The sequence below is a fragment of the Orcinus orca genome, chromosome 10, assembly GCF_937001465.1.
Source record: "Orcinus orca chromosome 10, mOrcOrc1.1, whole genome shotgun sequence".
Classification (NCBI taxonomy): Eukaryota; Metazoa; Chordata; class Mammalia; order Artiodactyla; family Delphinidae; genus Orcinus; species Orcinus orca.
In genome coordinates, this window is record NC_064568.1 from 103,462,125 (window position 1) to 103,486,717 (window position 24,593).

The 24,593-nt window shown below is 52.3% G+C and overlaps 1 protein-coding gene across 1 annotated transcript; it reads right to left on the reverse strand.

Moving 5' to 3' along the window:
- Positions 1 to 481: 481 nt before the first annotated feature.
- Positions 482 to 24,233, reverse strand: FAM50B (family with sequence similarity 50 member B). The gene is given in 14 exon segments (XM_049716168.1): positions 482 to 1,295; positions 1,297 to 1,352; positions 1,354 to 1,425; positions 1,508 to 1,521; positions 1,568 to 1,837; positions 1,840 to 1,960; positions 1,962 to 2,214; positions 17,688 to 17,754; positions 18,789 to 18,843; positions 20,058 to 20,110; positions 21,255 to 21,396; positions 23,347 to 23,481; positions 23,851 to 23,913; positions 24,147 to 24,233. Coding segments are annotated over 14 exon segments (1,863 nt in total). The 3' UTR covers positions 482 to 820.
- Between the last annotated feature and the right edge of the window lie 360 nt (positions 24,234 to 24,593).

The following is a 24,593-nucleotide window of genomic DNA, read 5'->3' on the forward strand; positions in this document are numbered from 1 at the left end:
AGCACCTCTGCAGCTCTCAGCCCAGGGGCAGAGGTTCTAAAAGACTTTTACCTGGTGTATCACGGCCAGCTATCGAGAAAAATATTATAGGGCAGAGCAAAAGGCAAAAAACGCAATTTGAAGAGACAGCGAAAACATCGGAACCAGACATGGCAGGGATGTTAGAACAACCATTAGATAGTTCATTAGACTAGGAACTAAATATGCTAAGGGCTTAACGGGTAAAGTAAACAGCATGTGAGAACAGATGGGCAACGTAAGCAGAGAGACAGAAATCCTAAGAAAGACCCAAAACGAAATGCTGGAGATCAAAAACTCTGTACCCGACATGAAGAATGCCTTTGATGGGCTTATTGGTAGACTGGCCCCGGCTGAGGAAAGATGTGAGCAAAGTGCAAAAGCCATATGGAGCTTGAGGCCAAAGGAAAAACAGTCATCCTAAACCCTCCACCACACGCACACGCACGTGCACGCACACGCACGCGCACACACACGCACACATGCACCAACTTTCTGTTCCCCTGACCCCTGGGGCTAAGTGGCCAAGCTGAGGAACACCCAGGGCAGGGCTGCTCCCCTGATACCGGGAAAAAGTGATGGGCAGGTCCGCCTTTGCCCTCAGATGGTTCTGAAATGGGCCATATAAACTGCTTCAAATAAATTAACCAACAACAGAAGAATAAGAGCAGGTATTTATTGAGGTCTAAGTGTTTGACAAATACAGACTCATTTCATCCTCGCTTTGATCTCCAGTGCTATGGTTACCCCTATTTATAGGAGAGGGAACTGACGCACGGAGTTTCCATCAGTTTGCCTCAAATCACACAGCAAGTAAGAAGCCGGGCTGGGACCCGAACCCCGACAGTCTGGGGGCTTGGGGACCAAGTCCATGACAACGACTCCTGGCCACAACGCTGTGACCCAGGTCAGAGCAGCCTTGACCCTCACTGCCGTCCACCGCGCGCCCGGCGAGGCTTCCACCCGGCCCAGCAGAGCCAGGCAACCTTAGAAGCACTCCGAAACCCACCCAACGACGGAGAAGAACACCAGCCACAGAAGGACCACATCCGCACAGCGCCAAGCCTCGGTCGGTCTTGACTGAATTCCAGGGCAGAGGCCAAGGCCACCGGAGCGCGCTGGCGGGGGAGCGGACTTGGCGTCGCCGGACGGTGCAGCCGTCCCAGCGCTTCTCGGGCTCGTAGGGCTCCCGGCGGCGGGTGGGGAAGAGGCGCTGGCTCTTCCCGCGCCTGCTGCGCGGCGCCGCCTTGTCCGCGGGCGACTCGTTGTTCTCCAGAGGCGTCGCTGCGCAGCCGCACGTCGTCGTGCACGTCTACGGTGAAGCGCGGCCCCTCTCTTGCCGCGCGTCGGCGCCACCCTCAGGTCGTAGAAGGGGTGGTCGTGCGGCCGGATCCGGGCCTCCGCGGCCTACAGCGGCCGCTCCGCGCCGGCCGCGCGCAGCTCGCGGAAGGCGGGGCGCCGCGCCATCAGCGCCTCGCTGAGGACCTGCCCCACGGGCCGCCCCTGTGGATGCGCGCGGCGCGCCGGTGCCCGCAGCCGGCTCAGGAGCTGGACGTCGCCTCTACCTCCTCGCGCTCGCGGTCCGGCAGGAAGCTCGTGTCCACGGCCGCGTCCTTGCCCTCGGGGTCGCCCCCCTCGGGGTCCTCGTCGCCGTCGTCGTCCAGCTGCCGGCGCCGCCGCCGCTCCCGCCGTTCGCGCTGCGCCCACTGCATCTCGCGCTGGCGCGCCAGGGCCTCCAGCCGCGCCTTCACGTCGTGCAGGGTCAGCAGCCCCGCGGTGCTCCGCTTCAGCTCGGCCTCCATCGCGTCGCAGTGGGCGCGAACTTCCGGCCCACCTTGGGCTTGCTGATGGTCTCCTCGGCTATGCGCCGCCTCAGGACCCCCGTGTGCGCCTTCTGCTTCTCGCGCTGGTTGAGCGGGTGCAGGGCCCGGCCGGCCCGCGCATATGGTGCCCTTGTACCGAGCCGTGCCGCCCGCCGGCTCCCCGGGGCCACGCGCGCCGCGTGCTCTCGACCCCGGCCTGGGAGCTCGGAGCCACCGCGTGGACTCTATAGCGGGGAACAGAGGCAGGGAGTTCCGGAGGGGCCAGAGTGACAGCTCGGCGAACGGTCTAGATGGACGCGTTCCAACAGAATGGAACGTTCTGTAGCTGCGCTGACCCACGTGCAGCCGTATGGGGCTTATTGAGCACGAGGCGCTGGTTTTTCACTTTATTTCAATTAATCTAAATTTCAGTAACCACATGTGACTGTGGCTCCCGTACTGGACGGTGCAAGCCTGGGAGCTGCACATGGACAGGGTTGGTCTGCCCAGCAAACTCTTACCTGTCCAGGTACCCACTCAAGCACGGACATGCAAGAGTCAGAGCCGCCAGAGAGCCGACCTGCACTGGACCTGAGCCTGGCTTCGTGTGTGCTGACCGCAGGAAAACAGTGTGAGCGAAAAGCACCTCTCTCCTCAGTCAGGTACATGGCTCCTCTCGGGCACACAAGCCAGTGAGGGGAGAAGGGTCAGACAGAAGCATCTTCCCGTACCTCCGTGGAGGGTGTTAATGTCAGCTGAGTTCCCGTCAGTATGTTAGGGGCGGGGCAGGACTGTGCTAGTTGCTGTCCCTACCCCTCCCTTAAGAGTCATTCCTGCAGTATCTGTCTGTCCCCCTGGTGCCCAGCGCGCAAGTTCCCAGAAGCAGTGTGGGCACAGCCCTTGCTGGGGGAGCCGTAGGGGACAGAGGGGATCTGAGCACAAAACTGACTTCTTGGCGTTCTAACCAAAGCAGAGTGAGGCCCCCCTAATTCATTGATCTCCACCTAAGCCAACCGTCTTCCCTTGGGACCAGACCTGTCCTGCCTCGGGCCCCACAGCTCCACCCCTATAAGCTCTGGACGTTGACTCATCCAGCCATCCTGCCGCACTGTGACCCCCTGGAATGCAGCAGCTCGTCAGGCAGAGACTCCTGAACCCTCGGCTGCCTCCGGGAAGCCTCCCATTGCCTTCCTTCAGCCTCAACGAGAACCTTTATCACAGGAGGGTAGAACATGGCACCTACGTGCCCAGAAGCAAGTAGGGTGGTGGTACCGCCCACCAAATTGGCCAAACAAGAAATCTGGGTGATTTCCCGGACTGCTATCCTCCACACGTAGCCAGTGACCGCACCCCCCCAGATGATTGATAGGTTTTCCTTTTCTCTCCTTTCCCACCACTTGCCTTAACCCAGGAGCTCTGCTTTTTCCCCACCTAAAGCCCACAGGTGCCCTGTCGGCATATTCTCAATCTCGTCCATCTTGTGTACACTGTCCAGGGATCCTCGCAAGAAGGGAACCTGGTAATGTCGCTCTGCTCCTTGAAAATCTCCTCCAACTCTCCCTTTAAGATCACATGGGAATCCTTCCTTCTCCTCCCAGGTCTCTAATGACGCCCCCCCCACCCTCCATCTCCCAACACCCCACGCCACCCGGCGTCCAGCAGCCACCCGGAACTTTGCACTGTTCCTGAACAGAGCTGTCCCTTTGGGGACACTCTTCCTACAAGTCCTGCTCCCGCCGGGGGTCCCTCAGGACCTCCCACAGAAAACCTGCAGCTCCCAGCACAGCCCCTCCCAGATGTACAAAGCTACCAACTCCCTCCTGTCTCCAGGCTCCCCAAATCATAACCTTTCTTAGACATAATACAAATCGGACTACTTGGCGGCCCCCATTCTCAATTAGATACGCCAACCAGTCACACTTTAATCCAATCAACTCCAGTATGGCCACAGCCACTGACTGCCCTTCCTCCCATCTAATCACAGTCTGAATGTCAGTGTCGTCCCCAAACCTCATCATCCCGGCTTCCGATTAGCCGGCATCCGTCCTCTCAACTCAATCACAGTCTCCGTACAGCATAGCCAGCCAGCCCCCAGAATGAACAAGGTTACTCTCAAACTCCTCGAAAAGGTTGGCAGGAGGAGGCAGACCTATCTTAAGAGTCTCAAATCCTGATTTTACGAATATTCCCCACACGCTCCCAGATGCTAACCGCTTGTGACCTCAATCCTCAATGAAAAGCAAAACGCTACTGCCTTAAACTCTTTTCAACTTTATCTGCAGATAACAGTGACAGAAGAGGGGCTGGAGCAGCAGTCTGCTTCAGTGAATCTGAAATGCCGATTAAATAAGCAAATTTTAATTTAGAGAAAATGTAATCGACTCCAGGCTTAGTTACAAGGTGAAACAAACATGCAAACGAACAGCAGCAAATTTTTTATTTTATTTTTTTAAATTTTTACATATGTTCCCATATCTCCTCCCTCTTGCGTCTCCCTCCACCCTCCCTATCCCACCCCTCCAGGCGGTCACAAAGCACTGAGCTGATCTCCCTGTGCTATGCAGCTGCTTCCCACTAGCTATTTTACATTTGGTAGTGGATATATGTCCATGCCACTCTCTCACTTCGTCCCGGTTTACCCTTCCTCCTCCCCGTGTCCTTAAGTCCATTCTCTACATCTGCGTCTTTATTCCTGTCCTGCCCTTAGGTTCATCAGAACCTTTTTTTTTTCTTAAATTCCATATATATGTGTTAGCATACGGTATTTGTCTCTCTCTTTCTGACTTACTTCACTCTGTATGACAGACTCTAGGTCTATCCACCTCATTACAAATAGCTCAGTTTCGTTTCTTTTTATGGCTGAGTAAAATTCCATTGTATATATGTGCCACATCTTCTTTATCCATTCATCTGATGATGGGCACCTAGGTTGTTTCCATCTCCGGGCTATTGTAAATAGAGCTGCAACGAATATTTAGTTTTCCTTTTAGTTTTGTGGAATTCTCCACACTTCAGTTTTCTCATATGAAAAATTACAAGCTGGATTATCGGGTCCTTTTGAGTTGTACAGGTGTAGGGTTCAATCAAGAGAACTTGCTCGTAGCTCATCTAAGTTGATCACAGCCACGGCTCAGGGAGCCTGGAGCTTCTTTGCTTGGATAATTCCTACTGGCTGCTGGTTATCTAGAAATCCAAATTTCTCTGGGTGGGGTGGGGAGATGCCAGCTCAGCCAAAGGCATTAGCTCATAGACCATATCAGACTTCGGTTGGCCACAGCTGGGCTGACGTGTTATCAAATTAGTCCAAAGGTAAATCCAAAGGGCTGGGAAAGGAGTAGATTAAGTCCAAGAAACTACTGATTTGGTGGCAGAGGAGTTGGGGCAGCCTCTGGCCTTCATGGCCAGAGCCTGGCAAATGGGTGCTTCTCAGACTTTCCAAGGACCCAGTTGTGAACATCTTCACTAGTAGCTTAGTCTAGGGGAATGAACATAAGGAACCAGATCCCTTTCGTTCCCTTGGAGCTGATTGATCGTGAGATTTTTCCATTCCTAGTTTCCTGGTTGGGGAAGTTCTTCACTTCCCTGAGAAGCCCTTCCCTATGCCCTTGCCAACCCTGCAAACTCACTCCATGCACTACTTTGAGAGGGTGGAGTGTGTAGGTCTCACTCGGCCCCTTCTCCTTTCTTCCATCCTTCCCAGACGTAACAGTACTGTCACCTGCCACATGCTTCATCAGTGCTCAGAAGCCGGGGACAAGAGGGATGAATTGCACTGTCAAGGTGGCCCCAGATTACCCAACCCAGATTGCGCTCTGATTTCTGTTCATTTAATTTTTTGAAACAAAAATGTTTTTATACTACATGAATTTTGTAAAAACTTTATATAAAATGGTCTTTATGTAACCCAAGCCTGAGAGAGAATCATTATTCGTAGTTGGCATTTACTTCCAGACTTCAAATGCATATGTAAATATGTATTTTAATATAAATGAGACCATTGTGTACATTGATAACTTCAAATGATATGTCATACTTCTTTCCATTCTAACACTTAAAGGCCTATCGGATACTTTTCAGTGGCCCCAGTGTATTTCAATACAGGAAAGTATTGCAGTTTACCAATTTTCTATTGCTTGACATTGAAATTTTTTTAACTCTACAATGATCATTCTTAAAGCTACATATCTGTGAGAGAACTCTTATAGTGCCTGGCATTTAATATCTATTGTTATTATAATTATTAGCAATCCTTTTTAATCTGATAGCCCTTGACTTTCTTTGATTTTAAGTTGAGCATCTTGTGTTCTTTAAATTTCATGACAAAATTCTTAACCTACTTTTCTATTGAGGAAATTTCTTCTTTTCTTATTGATTTATAAGAACTCTTTATATATTGAGAATACCAACCCTTTATCTGTCATATAAGTTCCAAACATTTCTACCAGTTTGTTCTTTGCATTTTAACTTTGTTTAGGGTTTTGTTTTTGTTTTTTTCTTGCCACATAGCATTGTTTTGTATTTTCATTTTTATGTAGCCAAAAGTCAGTCTTTTTTTTTTTGACTTGTGAGTTTAATATATGTTTTAAAACCCAATCAGTTTTGTAGCATTGTTTTATGATCTGGGATCTTATTTCTGAACATACTGTAAGGCAGTGATTTAGATTTTTTCCCAAAAGGTACTAAATTAAAATGAAAACTTAGGAATATTCCTCAACCTGCTCCATGGACCATAGGTATTTTTTCTTACTAGTAGTAAGGAAAACAATAAAAATGAATTTTTTTGTAGGGAGTTGCCATGTAAAAAGCTTGTTTACATACTGTATCAGCTAGGAACCTTTCTGTTCCAGGTAAGAGAAGCCTGACTCAAACTGGCTTAAATAAGAGATTCAATGACCCACTTATCTGGAAAGACCAGGCATCGTGTGGGCTTTGGATGTAGCTGGATTCAGAAGGTCAGTAAGCTCACCCTCCTTTCTGCTTCATTCTTACGCTGACACTTGTTAGGGTCATAAGGTGATGTCCAGCAATTTCCAGGAATTACCTGCTGTCTCACCCATATCCAGGGCAGAGAGAGATTGTTCTTTTGATCGTTCTCGGAAGAGTGAGGGAGTTTCTTTCCCGGGTCCCATAATAAATTTCTCTTTGTCCAGCCATGGAGTCCAGGAAAACGATAAATGGTCTCTTTCGATTTAGTCAGTCAGAGCCTTCTCTAGAGCAGGGGGCGGGGTGGTGGGGGGCAGCGGTGGGGTGTGCTGGGGAAAGGTGACTATCCATCCAAGCAAAAATTGGGGTCACGTCACTGAGAGGCTGGGAGGATGGAAGCTGAGCACTCAAATTAGCAAACCCTTACCATGCATACACCAGCCTGTTTGTTACTTATAGGAACCCTGTGCAGGCAGGTGGTTACTAACTTCCCTGTTTTATGGATGAGAATACCAAAGCCTAGAAGAGTGACATGATTTGCCTTGATCGCTCGCCTAGATGGTGGCAAAGCTCAAATCATATGACTCTAGACTCTCTGCTCAAATCATATGACCCTCAACTCCCCGCTCTGCCCAGTACTCAAATGACCTCCCTTCAAGCTTAACATCGCCATTTAGTACGTGGGACTGCATCCGTTCTACAAATGAGTTTAAAGAATTAAAAGGTCAAAAGGAGATATTAGCTGTTGGCTGAGTCGATGCTCCTAATAGGGGCAGAGCATTATGTGAGGTTCCACCATGGTGGCTTCAGAAGAACTGGACGTGAGGATCCTGGTCTGCCTCAGCCGGGTTCCCCCAAAGAGGAGCATGTGGTACAAAGGCTTATGCGTGGGTGGTTTATTTGGCAATGTGGCCACAGGGGACAGGAGGGAGAGTCCGGGTGAGACGGGAGACTGAGGAGGACAGCCGGGACAGTCAAGGCAGCCACCTCTGTAGGGGACTTCCTGACCCCACAGAAACTTTTGGAAGCTCTAGAAATGGGTCATCACAGGGTGGGGAGAAAAGGGGAAGCATTTATCCTACAGCTCACGTCCCCAGTCATCCCTGGTTTTTCTCAGGGTGTCAAAAGCCCTGCATTTCTGAGCTGTGCATAAGTGAGTGCCCAGTGGGTTGGTTGGACATCCCAGCCGGTCACTGCAGTGGCCAGAAGGAGATGGGACAAGAGGATTTTAAGTGGGGCACCAGGGGTCTTCAACACGTGATCCATTATAAGCCGATAAAACAAAGCTTGAGTTAAAGAGATGATACACAAACAAGCCTGAGTTCCTGTTTCCCTAGCTAACATCTGATAAGTTCATGCCTGGAGTATTACAACCACCTCCTGAAAAGGTCTTCCTGGTTTTTCTCTGTTCGACGACTGCAGTAATCCTCCTAAAACACACTAAAAATTTCCATTTTGTCACTACTTTACTGAAAGGGTTCATTCCTCTGCACTGCTTGCAGGATTATGTACAAATGTTTTTGCTTGGCATTCAGTATTCTTCACCATCGGTTTTACCATCATTAAACAGCTGTACTCCCCCCGTCACTACCCAAGCTGGCCTCAAGCCAGTCTAATTTCCTTACCGTTTGGTAAGCAGGCCAAGATTATTCCTTCTCTGTGCCTTCGTTAATATTGTTCTCTCTAACGGACAGGGATGACATGCAAAACATTTACCAACCGCCAAGGCAGGCACTGGCCAATCGGCATGAGGTCTGAGCCAGTCAGAACTGATGGCAGGTGTAACCGACAAACGGGTCGACCAGTTGGCTCAGCTGCCATTCTCCTTGTGTCTCTTGGACTCCATCTCTCCCTGTCCTCCGTGAAGGTTTCCTGGATTGCTGTTACTTATGTTGTTCTTTCCTTCTTCCTGCCTTGTGTCCTGAGTATTCTTAAAGCTGTTCATGTGATGACATAACAGCCTAAAACACCTGCACTTGTGGGCAACACTTTACTGCCTTTTCATATGGGGACAATTTCATGATATTTTCTGTAGAGAGAATAGAAAGATATAATTCAGTCTTTCCTATAACATAGCTGATCAAAAATAGTTATTGATATTTTAGAAAAGTTTCAGCTTCAAAAATTTATGACTGATGACACACACTCTTAGAATTTTTGTCATATATGAGGAAACCTCTACTAAGGTTCCTTCATCTCTGAGCTGTAAAATTTCAGGAGATTTAGATGTCTGTGGGATGCCCTTTGAATTGCCTTTGGATGAATTCCTGAAAGCCATTCCAGCACCAGGATAGCCAACGATATTGTATCTGTGTGATGGCGTCAAGACGTGGCCCCCAAATTCTTAGACACTCCTCTCATTGAGAGATGGATCTATGTCTCCTCCCCCTTGAATCTAGGTAGACTTGTGATTTGGTTGTAGCCAACAGGTAGCTAGACCAGGAGAAGCAACACAGATGCTACTTTGTTCTCTGGGATTCTCGCCTTTGGAGCCCCGATCCATCATGTAAGAAGTTGAGCTCCTCCAAGGCTGCCATCCTTGGGAAGGAAGCCTGGGCCACATTAGGAGCTGAGGTCCCAGCTGACAGCCAGCACCAACCAGCAGACGTGATTCTGGCCCCAGCGATAGAGTCGCCCCTTCCACGGGGTCTTCCAGCCGAGGCCCTGGACGTTGTGGGGCAGAGACATGCTGTGCCCTGTCCGAATTTCGGTCCCAGAGAATCCATGAGAGCAATAAGACGGTTGTTTATAGCACTAGGTAACACAGTGCTAGTGACCAAAATAACCGTGGACAAAAGTAACTGTGACCTAGGTACACTCCTAAGGTTGTGGGGTGCCAGGCTTGAGCACAAATGGAGGTCTGTATATCACACGTGTAAATATCTGAAGTTTTCTAAATTAAATATTATAAATCATGCTAATGAACTATTAAATAAAGGTGCTGTCTCCTCCTTCACTGAAAAGTATCCTTCATGGTGACCGGGAAGGCCAGGTTTGGATTTAGAATTCCCATCAGAGCCCCCTCCCCTTCTTCAGATCCCCCCAACTCCACCCAGCACCCGTGGCATACGCATCCCACGCTCCACCCATACCCCCTGAAAACAGCCCCATCGTAGCCTTTCTTGGCCCTACAGGGGCACAGCCAGCAGTGGGGCTTGTCATCCACATGAGGGTGGCTTCAGATGAGACCACATCTGGGCAGGATGAACATCAGGGCAGGATGTTGCAGGATCCCAGGTCTGGTGTAGAGTCTGGGTGGTGGGCTCTGGTGTGCATCCAACAACGGGGACCCGCAAACTTCTCACCAGTGGTCAGGGCGGAGTCAGTCTTGTACAGCCCAAAGGCATTACTTGTACCAACTACAAAAATGAATCTCTCTCAACTCAGACCTCAATTTTCAGTTCGACTTCCCCTTTGCCATTTCCCAAGAATATCCCCGGCCAGTTCAGTGCCACCTGAGAGGAGGGGAAGTAGGACGGAGGGCAAGTCATTGTGGAAAGAGACAGCCATACTGTCACTTGTGGTCGGAGCTTCTCACTTTGGGAAACACTCCAGGAGCATGGGGCGCAGAGAAGAGGCCCAGGCAAGCAAGGGGCTGGGAAGCTATAGCTCCATTCGCTTCATGGAAGCCCACCTCCATCCCATTTCTTGGCTTGCTCATGCCCTCTTGAAAGACGCCCTGCGGAAAGCAAGATGTACGCCAGATTTGGCCTCTGAGACCCGGAAAAGAATTTCAGCTGGAGCAGAGGTTGACGTTAGTGGCCCCCGGGCTACATTTGACCTGCAAATGTGTTTTTATTTGGACTGTACAGTGTTTTAAATGTTTTTCTGAATAAGGGGTTAGCCTTTAAAAACTGGAAGATATCACATGAAATTCTCGATTTCTTGCTTTTCCTAGAAATTAGAATGATCTGGAACACGGGGCCTCCATTCCCCCAGAGCAACAAGCAGCCACCCCTTAGATAGGACACAGGCTCCTGGGGTCTCCAGGCCTCACCACCACACTGGTCTCTGTCTGGGTCTACTTCCTGGGGCGTTTGCGTGTGCAGTGCGTGGGTTAGAGAAGCTGGACACGGACACCTGCAGAAGATGGTACCTGCTGATGGACGGCCCTGCAGATGGCAAAGGGCTTAACGTCTGCTGAATGAGTAAACGTCTGGAAAAGTGAAAGGTTAGTAAACACATTCAGGAGGAAAGAGAGCAAAACAAGAATCTTAACTGTGGTCTTCCCTGGTGGCTCAGTGGTTGAAGATCCGCCTGCCAATGCAGGGGACACGGGTTCGTGCCCCGGTCCAGGAAGATCCCACATGCCGCAGAGCGGCTGGGCCCGTGAGCCATGGCCGCTGAGCCTGCGCGTCTGGAGCCTGTGCTCCGCAACAGGAGAGGCCGCAGCAGTGAGAGGCCCGCGTACCGCAAAAAAAAAAAAAAAAAAAAAATCTTAACTGTGTCAGTCCCCTTTAATGGGTAAATCTAGTAGCGCTAGGGTTATTGATTTTATGTTATAACACTGACTATATGTTACTAATAATAGATTCTAATTCAATCTGATCCTTAAAGAGAAGGAAGCTTGTAACACTTCTCAAAGTGGATAAACCAAAACAAAAGGCTATATTGCAGCCCCATCAGTGAACTGCTTCAAATCTGTCGTGAAACCTAAGTTTATCGTGCGCTTTCTTTAAAAAAATTTAATTAAAAAAAATTACCTGCCCATCTTATGTAGCCCTTTAAAAAAAAAACACAACAGTATGGCAGTTCCTCAAAAGATTAACATAGAATTACCATATAATCTAGCAATCTCACTTCTGCATATGCACCCAAAAGGTGTGAAAATAGTCTTGAAGAGATATCCGTGAACCCATGTTCACAGCAGCATCATTCACAACAGCCAAGAGGTGGAAGCGGCCCAAGTGTCCATCAAAGAATAAGTGGGTCAGCGAAGTGTGGTCCATGCGTAAAGTGGAATACGAGTCAGCCTTAAAAAGGAAGGAATTCTGACACATGCTGTAATATGGATGAACCTGGAAGACATTATACTCAGTGGAAAAAGCCAGTGACTAAAAGCCGTATACCGTGTGATTCTAAAGAGGTTCCTAGACTCGTCAGGATCAGAGACAGAAAGTAGGATGATGGTCTCAAGGGGCTGAGGGGGGGCATAGGGAGTTAGTGTTTAATGGGGACAGAGTTTCTGTTTGGGAAGATGAAAAAGTTCTGTGGATGGATGGGGGTCACACAGCAATGTGAATGTACTTAACGTCACCGACTGTAAATTTAAATACCGATAACATGGTAAACGCAAAAGATACACTTGCGACCGTCGGCTTCTCTTCTGAAGCTTGCTTCCCCCGAGAGGGAGCAGAACAGCTGTCGGAGAGGCGGCCAGAGCAGAGGATGGAGCAGGTCTCACGAGCCCGATGGGCCAGTGGAGGGGCCTCGCGGTCCTGGGTTAAAGGAGGTCACCGTCCGAACCCCACAGCTTCCTGGCCGGCAAACACCTCGTTAGACAAGTGCTGGGGGGATCAGAGCTCAACAGTCACAGCTACTTTTCAAAATAACTGTTATCCAAAGAAGATGCAGGAAAGCCAATTAAATGTGGACAAGCCCAGCCTAAGGTCTCCAGAAAAAAGTTATCACCCGGTCAAAGTAGCCTTGCAGCCCAAGAGGACCCACATTTGGAATCAAACCAGGGATACGGGACCTCGCCTGCTCCCCACGTGCAGCCCCGGTGGCTGCAGAGGTGCCTGTGGAACCAGCCAGGCAGGACACAGACCTGAGCCTGGGACGCACAGGCTCCCGTGTGTCTGATGATATTGCTGTTCCCCCTGTGCGTGTACTAGATTGTATGTTTTCACCCCACAGCAACGTGTCTCAGTAAATACGAACGTCACATCTCATTACACCAAATGTATTACACTAAAATATACCTGGAGTTTCTGAAACGTGTACGTGAGTTTTACAAACTGAGATTCTCAGCTGTAATATTATACTCACGTCATACAGCACCCATGTGCCCACAGGCACTCAGAATCCTCCCCATCTCCCCAGGCTTGGACACTCGCCAGCCCTGCGACCTTAGCCAAGGTGCCTCCCAGCTCTCAGCTTCCTCATCTGTAAAATGGGGCCAACAGTTAGTATTTACCTCAGAGGGTCGGGCAGTAAGTGCCTGATCGGTCCAGCAGTGGGTGTTTGTGAGGTAAGGTAAGCTCACCTTCCAGGTAGCGGAGCATCTGGGTAACTCCTGCCTCTGACCCTGAGACCCTCCTCGTATGTATGGGTCATTGATGTTTTAGTTTCAAACTCACCAGTTGAAATTTTTTTCTTTTTTTTAAATTTATTTTATTGAAGTGTAGTTGACTTACAATGTTGTGTTAATGTCTGCTGTACAGCAAAGTGACTCAGTTATGCATATATATACATGCTTTTTAATGTTCTTTTCCGTTATGGTTTATCCCAGGACATTGAATATAGTTCCCTGTTCTGTACAGTAGACCTTGTTTCACTTTTCTGTCAACACTGTTCCCCGAGGGCAGAGATGTGAGATGCAGAGGGAGAGACACTGGGGAAACGTCGAGGGGGAGGGGGAGACGTGATCTCTAAACACAATCACAGCCTGCATCTGAGTGCCTCAGAGTCTGGAACACTCGACTGGGTTCACTGTTATGACCCCCGTAGTGTGCCCGCCCCTCGAGAGCCAAGACGGGATGCGCCCAAGGGCCCTGCCGCCACTTTGGCTGGGACCCTGCCTGCCTCTGCCCTGGGGGTCTCCAGCTTTTCGGATGAGATCACCACCGTCTGAAACCGGGAGCAGAGCGCTTGGCCAGAATGTTCCAAATTAAGCCAGACACTGTGCTTTTTTTTTTTTTTTTTTTTTTTTTTTGAGGCGGGAGAACATGTGTTCGAGCTTTGTAAGAAAAAAACTACTCAGGCTTCGTGTTTTGATGACACTTGGCTCCCACCTCCTATAAGTCCAAACGTCTGTGGAACAGGGAAGTGAGCCCTGAGTCGAATGATAAAGCTGATATGATTCATGAGTTTGTCGGGAGGAAAGGAACAGGAAACGGAGGGGCTGGTGCCAGGGCTGTGACATCATCACTTTGGCATCCAGTCCCGTCCTGGAAAAATGCAGCCTGCACCGCCCTGACGATTTCGAGACACAGGAGACAGAAGCTATTTGGTTGCTTGGCCAACTCCTGAGAGCAAGGAACTGGATTTTGGAAGTCTTATCCCCCAGAGTGCGTGAAGGGTGAAATGTCAGTATGTGGACGGCCGCCAAGAACTCCAGGAGAAACCAAAGAAGAAACAAAACCCTTCACTTAAAACACCAGTGGAATACACACGTATATACACATATATCTGCACATACACATATACATATATATCTAATCCTATGTGTGTATACATATGTACCAACACACACACGCACACAGACACGTATATATTTAATCCTATGTCCTCTAAGAGACTTCTTAACGAGGAGGGAAGGCCAGTGCGGGGGAGGTGGTGATGGGAGGAGGAGATGGGATTTTCATCTCCTTTCACCGAGGAGGACCAAGGGTACAGGGTCCGAGCCGTACCCACACGGTGACTATACCTAAGGCTCTTCCACCTGGTCCACAAAGGGACAGTATTTCACCTTCACAGAACAAGTTAATGACCCCCTGGTCCAAAGCAAGAGAACTGCAGGAAAGGGAGGGCCCCTCTGGCCTCCCAGAACCAGATGTACGAGCCCTCCCCCCACACACACTGCCGACCTTGCTGCCTCAGGGCCGTCTGGCTAAGTGAAGCACTGGCTGCGCCGCCTCTGTTCCGGATTTTCCCGCGGACTTTGCTGGTCGTGCGGCCAGGCTGGACCTCACTTCAGCCCTGCAGTCCCTCCCACGCCCGTGATGTGGTTCCCTTCTCTCTCTCTGTGCTCTGTGAGGGCAGGCGAGGCTCACTCATTTTGCATTCTCAGTACCTACGATATAATAGGTGTTCAATACACTGATTTTAATTAATAAGTGCGCAAACAATGGATGAAAATTTTAAATTAAGAAATGAGTTGAGGCCCTTATCACATGCAGACAGCCTCCATCCAGCAGGAAGGGACCCAGACATGACAGTTTCTGGGCAGCTACAAATGTAGCCCCACTTGAAGCCAGTATTCTTTTGCCACGCAGTCCACATTTATTTAGTGAGAAGAGATAAATTTTCTTTTGGTGAAAATTGTATATGTTTTCCACCTAGGGGTTTATCAGAGACATTGAATATAACGTAGCATCGAAACTGACTGTATTTGGAGTTGTCTTTCATTTCACTCTTTCCATCACTTGTGACTAGATTACAATGAGTCACTCATATACACAAAGAATTGAAATAACACAGAGCCTTATTCAAAATGGATTTTAAGTTTATTTTTCTTGGCTTTCATTACCCCAAAAACATTTTCCATTTTTCTGGAGTCTTTATTATCTCTTGGGTTTTCTTTTGCACTTTTCTGAATATACAACTTCTTGTTTACACACTAAACAGTCTGAAATTTGTGCAATAAAACAGACCCCTCAGTCCCGGGAAGCGCCCTCTTCAGTATGTTGTCTGGTGTCAGAACCTCGCTTGACGTGGGGTGAGCCCCAGCTGATGGAGACCGGTGGCTGCACCTTCAGTATTCACTCAGCTGGGAAGATGAGCGAATCCAAGGGGCTTCGTCTCACTCTCCACTTGGGGGAATGGACCGTGTGGGTGGGGAGAGGACCAATTTATATCAAGCCATTTATCTAAAGAGTCATCCATGGAAACCGGCACTAACCAAGGCCCCATTTGTGACTGGCTCCAGTAAGGCCTGAGCCCATGGAGGGCCTGGGGCCCAGAAAAGGTGCCTGGTATCTCACACCGGGTACCTTAATTCCAACCTGGGCCCGTCTCTCACTTCCATCAGAAGGCAAAATCAACATCCAGCCTATGGTGACTGATGGCCGTGAAATAATAAGGATAATAAGGACAGCTCCCCCCCAGGTGTGAGCCCCACCCAGGTGGGTGTGTTTGCCGCGTGGCTGGTTCCCGGGCCGTGGGAAGCAAGGTCCAGTGAGGCAGCACGTTGGGTGCAAGAAACAGGTGCTCATTGAATAGCTGCAACCGGGTGAATTTGCTGAAACATGGCTCTGGGTAAAGTTCCCTCTGTGTCCTTTTACTGAACCTTACGATGTAACTGTGGGTGGAGCACTGCTGTGTCCATTTGACAGGTGAGAAAACTGAGGCGCAGAGGCAGACTGGTCCCCATACTTACAGCCGGTGAAAGGGACAGCTGATCTGAGCTCAGACCTGTTTGACCTCAGGATCTGTGCTCCTTCCGCAATCTCACGTGGTCCCTGGAGCCCCGGAGCCGGTTCTTTCAGAGAACTCATTGTTGTGTGCTGCCTGGCAAGGCACAAAGAATACCCACTGGAGTATCCACTGCCCACAAAATCACCAGGCAGCAGAGGTTCAAGGCCGTTTGCAGGGCAGCAGAGCCTTATCTACTGCCAACTGCAGATAAAGCCCAGCCGGAGCTTCCAGCGTGTCACTGCCACGAGGTGTGGCTTTATTTGATTCTATGTGGGCAGATTTTGTGAGGTAGAGAGGGGTCGAAGTCCGGGACTGCAGAAAGCAGCCCGCAAGCATGTTCTCGCAGGAGGTGCTGGGTTTGTGAGGGATGGGCCACGGGTCGGGGCTCCGTGGGCAGGCTGGGAGCGCTGCACACAGTCTGTGGTGTGGTCCTGCCTCTTTGTGTGTGTGTGTGTGTTCTGTGCGTGTTTTCCACGTCACATAGCACGCTTATGTGTTGTATGCGTGTGTGTGCATCGGTGAAGGAGGGGCACACGCCTGTGACCAGCCCCAGCACCTGGGCCTGGGGCAGAATCCCCGGAAGGGGGTGCGGCAGCTGGCTGAGTGGGGAGCTTCTCAGACCCGCTCCAGACCCGGTAAATCGCCTGCTCTGGGGCTGGGTCCCGGTTATACTTGCTTTTTAACATGTTTCCTAGGCGGTTCTTATACTGAAAGAGGAGAACCACTGTTGGAGGGATTGGGCAGAAAGATGGATGTCCACTTTCTCCTCTTAGACGTGTGCAGTATTTGAGACTTCTGTAATTTAAAAAAAATACAGGTTTGAGGGAAGAAAGAAAAGGAAGGAGAACAGAAAAAAGGCAGCATAGTTTGGGGTGGGGCTTGGATGTAGGAACCCCATTTCCCAGACACTGGATTCTGGACCGCGCCGTTTACAATCTGCCGTCACACTGTCCCCTCTTCTCTGCTTTTCCTTCTCTCTCTCTCTCTCTCTCTCTCTCTGTCTCTCTCCCTCTCAGACACTGTCACTCCCCACCAAGCAAATACCACTACAACACCCCCTCCCCAAAAGCCCCCAAACAGCCCCAAACTAGTATCTGCAAGGTGGCGGCTGCTGGAATTGCTTGTCCTGCCCAAGGGACCAGCGTTACTATTTCCCGAGCTGTACAGCACAGACAAGCCGCCCAAGAATTGCTTACAAAGTTGCCTTCTCATCATGAGCAAATACACCCACCATCTCCTGGCTTCCCGTTGACGTGGGGTTTATTCCACACACCTCGGTTATCAAATGAAGGTTGTTTGAGTTCAGTTTTTGAAAATGAGTTTCTTTCACTTCAAAACGCAGAAAAAGTCCATTCCAAAGAGCACCTTCAATTCTAAAATTTTTAGTTTTTCACTGTTGGAGTCTCTAAAGGGAAGCCATTCAGGGCCTGGCTCCCCGGCAGGTCCTGGCAGCTGCAAGTCCTACGCTGCACCAAGGGCAGGCAGTGCAAAGGGCCTGCGCTCACCGCAGGGGCCTTCCAGCCTGGGTGCCGCACGTTGGCAAACACTGACCTGAACTCTCAGCCCCTCGAGTCCTCTGCCGCTGGCTGTGCAGGCCTCTGGCCACTGTGCTTGTGAATAAGAGCAACCAGTTACCGGGTCTCTCACCGAACCGGGTACTTGACATAAGCTGCCCCCGATCGGCCTGCCAACCCGCAGGATGGCGTGAGACCCGCTGCGCGGGGGAGGGGAGGGTGAGAGCCGCCTGGGGCTCCGACCCAGGTCCACAGCAGCCGGCACGTCTGTGCATGAACCCTGCTCTCTGCTACACTTGGCGGTGCCCGAGGCCTCACAGCAGCCCTCGCCCTGGCTCCAACCATGCGGAAGGAAGCGGTAATGGGGCTCTTTATGGGGGTGAGGCCAGGTCTTCGCCAGGTGGGCAGGAGCCTGCGGTGTGGGTGGAAGAGCCACAGCCAGTGGACCAGTCCGTTCATGCAGGGCATCCTCGACCCAGGCCACATGTTGGAATCACTGACGAACTGAGGTCAGGAGATCCCATCCCAGGCTACACCCAGACCAAGGAGATCAGAATTTCTGGAACTATCTGTGAAGTTCCACAGGGATGCACAGCTGAGGTGGAGACCCCTGGGCTCCAGGCCGGTCAGCCTGGCTCCCCTACTGCTCCCTCGCATGGTTGGTTGTGGGCCTGCAGCCCTGGGTCACCCGGGGCGTCAGACAGGCCCAGCCTGGACCTCTCAGTAGGAACCTGCGTTTTAACAAGGCCCCTGGGTGATTCTCTTGTGTGTTACAGTCCCAGAAGTTCGGCTTCAGATGACTACCTCAGATGCCCCAGCATTTGAGAACCTCGGCAGACGCCCCGGCATCCAGACCTGGGGAGGGGTCTCGCCTTGAGCTCCCATCAGCAGCACGGCGGGAGGTGGTGACTCCCTCGCGGAGCCTTGGGGCTCTGAGAGCCATAGCGCAGGAGCGGGTGTCAGTGAGATCGTCCCCACTGACAGCTGCATCGCGGTTCAGTGCAGTTTTGGAAAATAGATCACCACTGCGATGATAATGGGTTATTTTCTTGTGTCTTAATGACCTTTATCGTGAAACAAAGCATCCCGTAACTTAGTAGCTTAAAACAGCAGCTATTTGCTCAAATAACAACTGCTGCTCAAATAAATAACTGTTTATTTGTTCAAATTCAACTGTTTATTTGGTTCAGCAATGTGGGCTGAGGAAGCTGGGAGGTTCCCCTGCCGACCTCACCTGGGGTCACTCTCGCAGCTGTGGCCACCTGGTGCGTCAACGAGCCGGGGATGTTCTGAGACAGACGCAGTGGGCTGTGAGCCGCACTGCTGCCTGGGGGCCTTGGTTCTCCTGCACATGGCCAGGTGAGCCTGGGCTTGTGACACGGTGGCGGCAGCAGTAGGACAGCAGGACGTGGATGCCGAAAGATCTCTGCTGGCCTCGCTCAGAATTCTCACGTCACTTCCAGCACATTCTATCAGTTAAAACAGGTTGCAAGGCCAGCCCAGACTCCAGGAATAGGGAAAGAAGCCACATCTCCTGACGGGGGCGACTGCAGAGATTTTGCAGCTATTTTTAATCCACCCCATCTTATCCTTCGGCCACAATTATTTCCATCATTCCCACGTGCAAAGTGCACTCCCCAGCCCGAGGCCCCCTGCACTCGCATCCCCCCGGGAGGAGCACAGCAGACACGGGGTGGCTCCTTGTTGGTTTGTGTTTGAGCAGAGCCTCGCTGCCCGCGTGCTGGGATCGGGGAGGCGGGGCCCAGCACGAGGCCCTCAGAGCTGGGTGCTGGGCCAAGTTCCCAAGGTCAGAGCTGGAGGCGAAGACAGGCCGGAAAATCACCTCTGTCTCTCCCCTCTCTTTCTCTCTCTGTGTCTGTCTCCCATTTTCTTTTGTTCATCCCCCACCCTCTTCTCCGCACTGTACTTTGTACCTACCTTCCATCCATCCATCCATCCGTCTATCAATATCTGTCTATTATATCTACTATCTATCTATCTGTAATCTATCTAAGGGATAGCATTTGAGTGCGTGCTATAGTCCAGGGATTATCTCTTCAACCCTCATGCCAGCCCTGGAAGGTAGACATCTGTTATAGACTGAATGTTTATATCCTCCCCGGATTCCTGTGTTGAAGCCCTAACCCCCCATGGTGTTTGGAGATGGGGCCTTTGGGAGGTAATCGGGGTGACATGAGGTATGAGGGTGGACCCTCATGATGGGCAAAGTGCTCTCTCACTATTTCTTTCTCTCCCTCTCTCTCTCTCCCTCCCTCCCCACACAAGGGCAACAGAGGAAAGGCCACGTGGGGACGCACTGGGAAGGCGGCTGTCCGCAAGCTGAGAGCAGAGCTCGCACGGGAACCGGCCTGGCTGGACCCCTGAGCTCAGACTTCCCGCCTCCGGGACTGTGCAAAGATACATTTCTGCTGTTGAAGCCCCCGGGTCGCGGTGCTTGTCACAGCAGCTGAGCAGACGTCTGCAAACCCTTCTTCTGTCTTACAGATGGGGGTGTGGAGGGTCCCAGGAGCTCAGCCACTGGACTAAGGTCAAACCCTGGGGAGGATGGAGCCAGTCTCAGTCGGGGTCTGTGTCCCACCCGCCGGGGCCCTGCCACTTGGCTGCCTGCCTCGTGGTCACCTTGAATTCTGGACTGTTCCTCAGTGATGCCACGTTGCAAATGGTTCTGAAAGTAAGGGCACAGATTGAGGCGTGGGGAGGGCAGGGCAGCCTTTGCCAGCCCTGGACTCTGCTCGGATGCCCCTGTTTGCACCCAACCCCCGCTCCAGGCCACAGGAGCCTCTCCGTCGTTCACCAGCCCTGCAGGGCCCCCCGGGTCCCCTTTGTGCTCCTGTCTGTCCTTCAGGCCTTGAGAGATTGGTTTCTGCCTAAGCCGTCACGGTTAAGGGAGAGGAGGAAGGGTGTGTGTAGATTCCCGGGGATGGGAGCCGCGATGGAGCCGCCGTCAGCACGTCCTCGGCAGGTGTACCTGAAGGGAGGTGCTCACCAGCGAGGAAGGAAAGCACAGGGCCTCTGTGTGCAACGGCCCAAAGCTGCTCGTGGAGAATCTCACTGTGAATCCGGGCTCGGCGGGGAAGTATTTCGGAAATGCATTAATGTGCCGGCTGTCCCCCCGTCCCGGAGGCCCCTCGCACACCGCCTGCCGCAGTGGGCGAAGAGGCGGGGGGCGGGCTGAGCGCCGGTAAGGCAAGGGGACCAGGTTCTCAGAAGGCCTTACTGTTCACGCTGCTGTGGCCCCAAGAGGGTGTGTGACCAGCAGGACCGCGGCTCGAGAGCCAGGCTGTGCTGAGACAAGTGATCTCACGAGGCAGGTCTGGCCCTTTTCCCTCGGGGGGTGGGGGTTGGGTTTGTCACGTGGCTGACTTTGTACAGATATTACCCCAGGATGAACGAATACGAACACTTAATCCCGCTTATAGCCCTAGGAAGTAAGCATCGCTGGTATCTTTATTTTAAAGATAAAGAAACCTAAAGAAACCAAGTGCCCTGAGGGACAGAGCGGTTCAGCAGAAGCCCCGCCCCAGGCAGTGACTCAGCCTGGCCGGGAGCAGAGCATCACGTGAGGAGTGCTCAGCCTGGCGGGGTGGGCGTGGGGCAGGGGCCGGGGCAGAGCAGATCTCCTTGGCGGGCAGATGCACTGGACGGTCGAGGGAGGCTGGGCAGAGGGGCTTCCGCTCACCTGCCAGCTCCAGCCCAAGCTCGAAGGAGCCTGCCCGGCCGAGCGCCCATGCCACCAGCGAGGGCCGGGCACCCGGCCTGGCAGAAGTTACTGCCTCACTGTCCCCTTGGGCTCCTGCCACATTCTCAGGTCCCGAACTGGCCTGCGGGGGACCCAGATGAAGCCAAGTTGAGGACCAGCCCCCTTGGTGCTGATGGTGTGGCCTGCGACAGAGGCTGCGGTGCGGACAGCCCTGGCCCGGGGCCACCGGGAGGGTGTGATGAGTCTGGTCCCCTGGACGGTGGCTGACCCAAGGGGGCAGATGGTGAGAATTCAGGAGAACAGGCAGCCCCACAGGCCATAAGAGAGAGCCAGGGCCAGGGACAAGTGGAGGCAGCAGGGGGCTGGAGGGACCCGGGAAAGCCTGGCCCTGGCGAAGCCGGTCCCGGGAAGGCTGCTGGGGGGGGGGCGGACAAGCAGAGGGGAACACTTTCCACCCTGGGGCCGCAGAGAGGGGCAAACGTCATCAGGGCTCAGTCAATAGAACCGGTGTAAGAACCGGGCAGGACTCAGCTACGCACATCGGGGCCCAGGTTCTGAAAGGGCCCAACCTCAGGGCTGCCCTGTCCTGAGTCACTGAGCTCCTGACCTACGGCTCCTGCAGTCCCCCAGCCCGAGGTCAGACCTCAGGCTCAGACCTGCAGGGGATGTCAAGGGCAGCTCTAAGGGCTTGTGGAGGCAGTCAGGCCAAGGAGGCCCTCCCCGGCCCACTCCCTGCCCTAGACTCTGACCTCCAGCCACCCCTCCTGCTGTGACACGTTTGCAGTCAGCTTTGCTCCACCTGTCTTGCACCCGCCTGGCTTCCTCATGGCTGCCCTCTGGAAACGTTTTTCTTTCACTAATACATCCCTCAGAGGTGCTGCTGTTTCCAGACTTTCTTATTATTGCAAACAATTGGAGGAATTCTTTTTTCTTTTCTTTTCTTTTTTTTCATGGAACAGTTAGAAACAACAGTGTAGATTATAGATGACAGAGACTTGGAAGCTTCTCCAGGACATCTTGTGAGATGAAAATTCAAGTTGCAGGAAAATATTTTTATCTAGCATGATTTCAATGCTATTATTTTTATGTTCGTCCGTGTAAAGATGTATTTCTTTTTTGTTCGACGTTTGTATGTATTTGGTATTTGTATATATTGCAAAATGATCACCACGATAAGTCTAGTTAGCGTTCTTCACCTTACTTAGTCACACATTTTTTTCTTGGGATGAGAAGCTTTCAAAGGTGCCAGGAGTATTATTTATTAGCCATAGTCACCCTGCTGTACATCATCGTTTGGGCAAACTTTAGGGGTAATCTCCGTGGTGATTTCTTCCAAGAAGAAAGATCTGCTCTCACAAAAATGTATCTGAACGAGAAGAAAAATTCATGTTTTTCTTCCCTGTGAAAAGTGTCCCGTCATGGGGGCGGGGGGGAGGGGAGCAGGTGAGAGGAGGGGCACCTGTGAGCTGGGCACTGAGGGGCAGGAGGAAGGGTCCTGCCCACCGGGTCTCAGGAACCCTGAAACACCGCTGCTAAAATGTCCACATGTCCTGGTGGATTATGTTTCAAAGTTTGTGAGGAATAGTGTGGAACAGGGAAAGCCTTTTTCTGTGGAAACAGTACCATCAGTGGAGGATTCACTTTTCAGACACATCCACGCAAATGCGTTTAATCCACGTGGGCCTCGCTGGCTGTGTCCCGTAGGGCGTTGGTGCGCGTCTGCCCATCTGCGAAGCCAGGGGTCCTGTCTCAGAGGGTCGCTGGGAGGAGGCCACGGGTTTCTAGCTGTAAAGTACTTGGAACAGTGACTGACACATAACTAGGTATAGGTGTATATGTACCTTATGTGGGTACATGTATACCTGTGTGTAGGTATATATATACCCCTGGGGGGGCTCAGGGCCCAGGGTGGAGCCCTCAGAGGTGAGGGCTGGGGGCTGCACCCCCACCTGGGGCCCCACAGCGGTGCTGGGGAGGAGCCGCAGCTGAGAGGATGCGATGGAGGCCCCTGGGGGGGCTCAGGGCCCAGGGCGGAGCCCTCAGAGGTGAGGGCTGGGGGCTGCACTCCCACCTGGGGCCCCACGGCGGTGCTGGGGAGGAGCCACAGCTGAGAGGATGCGGTGGGGGCAGCTCCTCTGCCAGGGCCAGTGGTTGGCTGCGTCCCCGGCCCTGGGCCCGGAACTAGCGACGTCGAGGACAGGATGCTCTATGACAGGAGGGTGCAGGGGTGTGGGTAGCAGGATGGGCTCTGAGCACAGGTGTGAGTCTGGGAGCCACTGGGGCACCTGGAAGGGGACTGTCCCCCGAGTTGGCCCAGGAGCCCTGTCCTGCCTTACAAGACCCTCGACTAAGATGTCCCCGACCCGTCTGTGGAAGAGTCTTCATCTCTGCGGGTTGCACTTTGTGGCAAACGCCTCTGCCCAAGGCCACCAAGTGGCTGATACAGAGGCCAGGCTTCCGGGTTCCTGAGCCCCTGGCCCCCTGAGCATCCCTTCCAGGGCCTCTGAGTCACAGAGCACCAAGGATTCGCGTGGGGATGGGGATGGGGTCCCTGGCATCCCGGGGGGCGAGGCACCTCAGGACCAGGGCCCGAGGGGCCGGGGGGCAGGGCTGCGCCCCACGGGGGCTGGAAGGGGGGCTGGAAGGGGGGTCAGAAGCACGTCACCAGGCCCCCGGTGAGGGGGTCCAGCTCGGGCTCCTGCACCTGGTCTTGCCTCCCAGGTGGTCTTCCTCCGACCCCATCTCAGCCCTCAGCCCCGGCTGAAGGTCTCAGCAAAGCTCTGCTGTCTCCTGCGGTTTACAGAGCTCAGCCTCGCGTCCTCATCTGTGCAGATTTACGCCCTAATACTTTGCATTATTTCACACACGCACGCACTTCTGCCCTTCCGTCTGCACACATAGCAATTCACACTCATAAACACTATTTCCACGACGTTCCGGAAATCGGGTTGGCGTCATGTCGAAGGGTTTTGAGTGATAACGGGCGAGGCCTCTGAGGTGAGGCTCTTTCTCAAAGCTCCTCCCTGCAACACTACTTATTTCGCCCACGGGTATGTATGAAGCATCCACTGGGTCATCCCCAGTTTCACGGAACCTGGCCTCATTCCAGGTGACGTGGCATTTCCAGAATCACACAACTTGCTGTTGTACCTTTTCTTTGCGTCGGCTCCCAGCACTGTTAGCTTTTTGTTTGTGTGTGGTACGCGGGCCTCTCACTGTTGTGGCCTCTCCTGTCGCGGAGCACAGGCTCCGGATGCGCAGGCTCAGTGGCCATGGCTCACGGGCCCAGCCGCTCCGCGGCATGTGGGATCCTCCCGG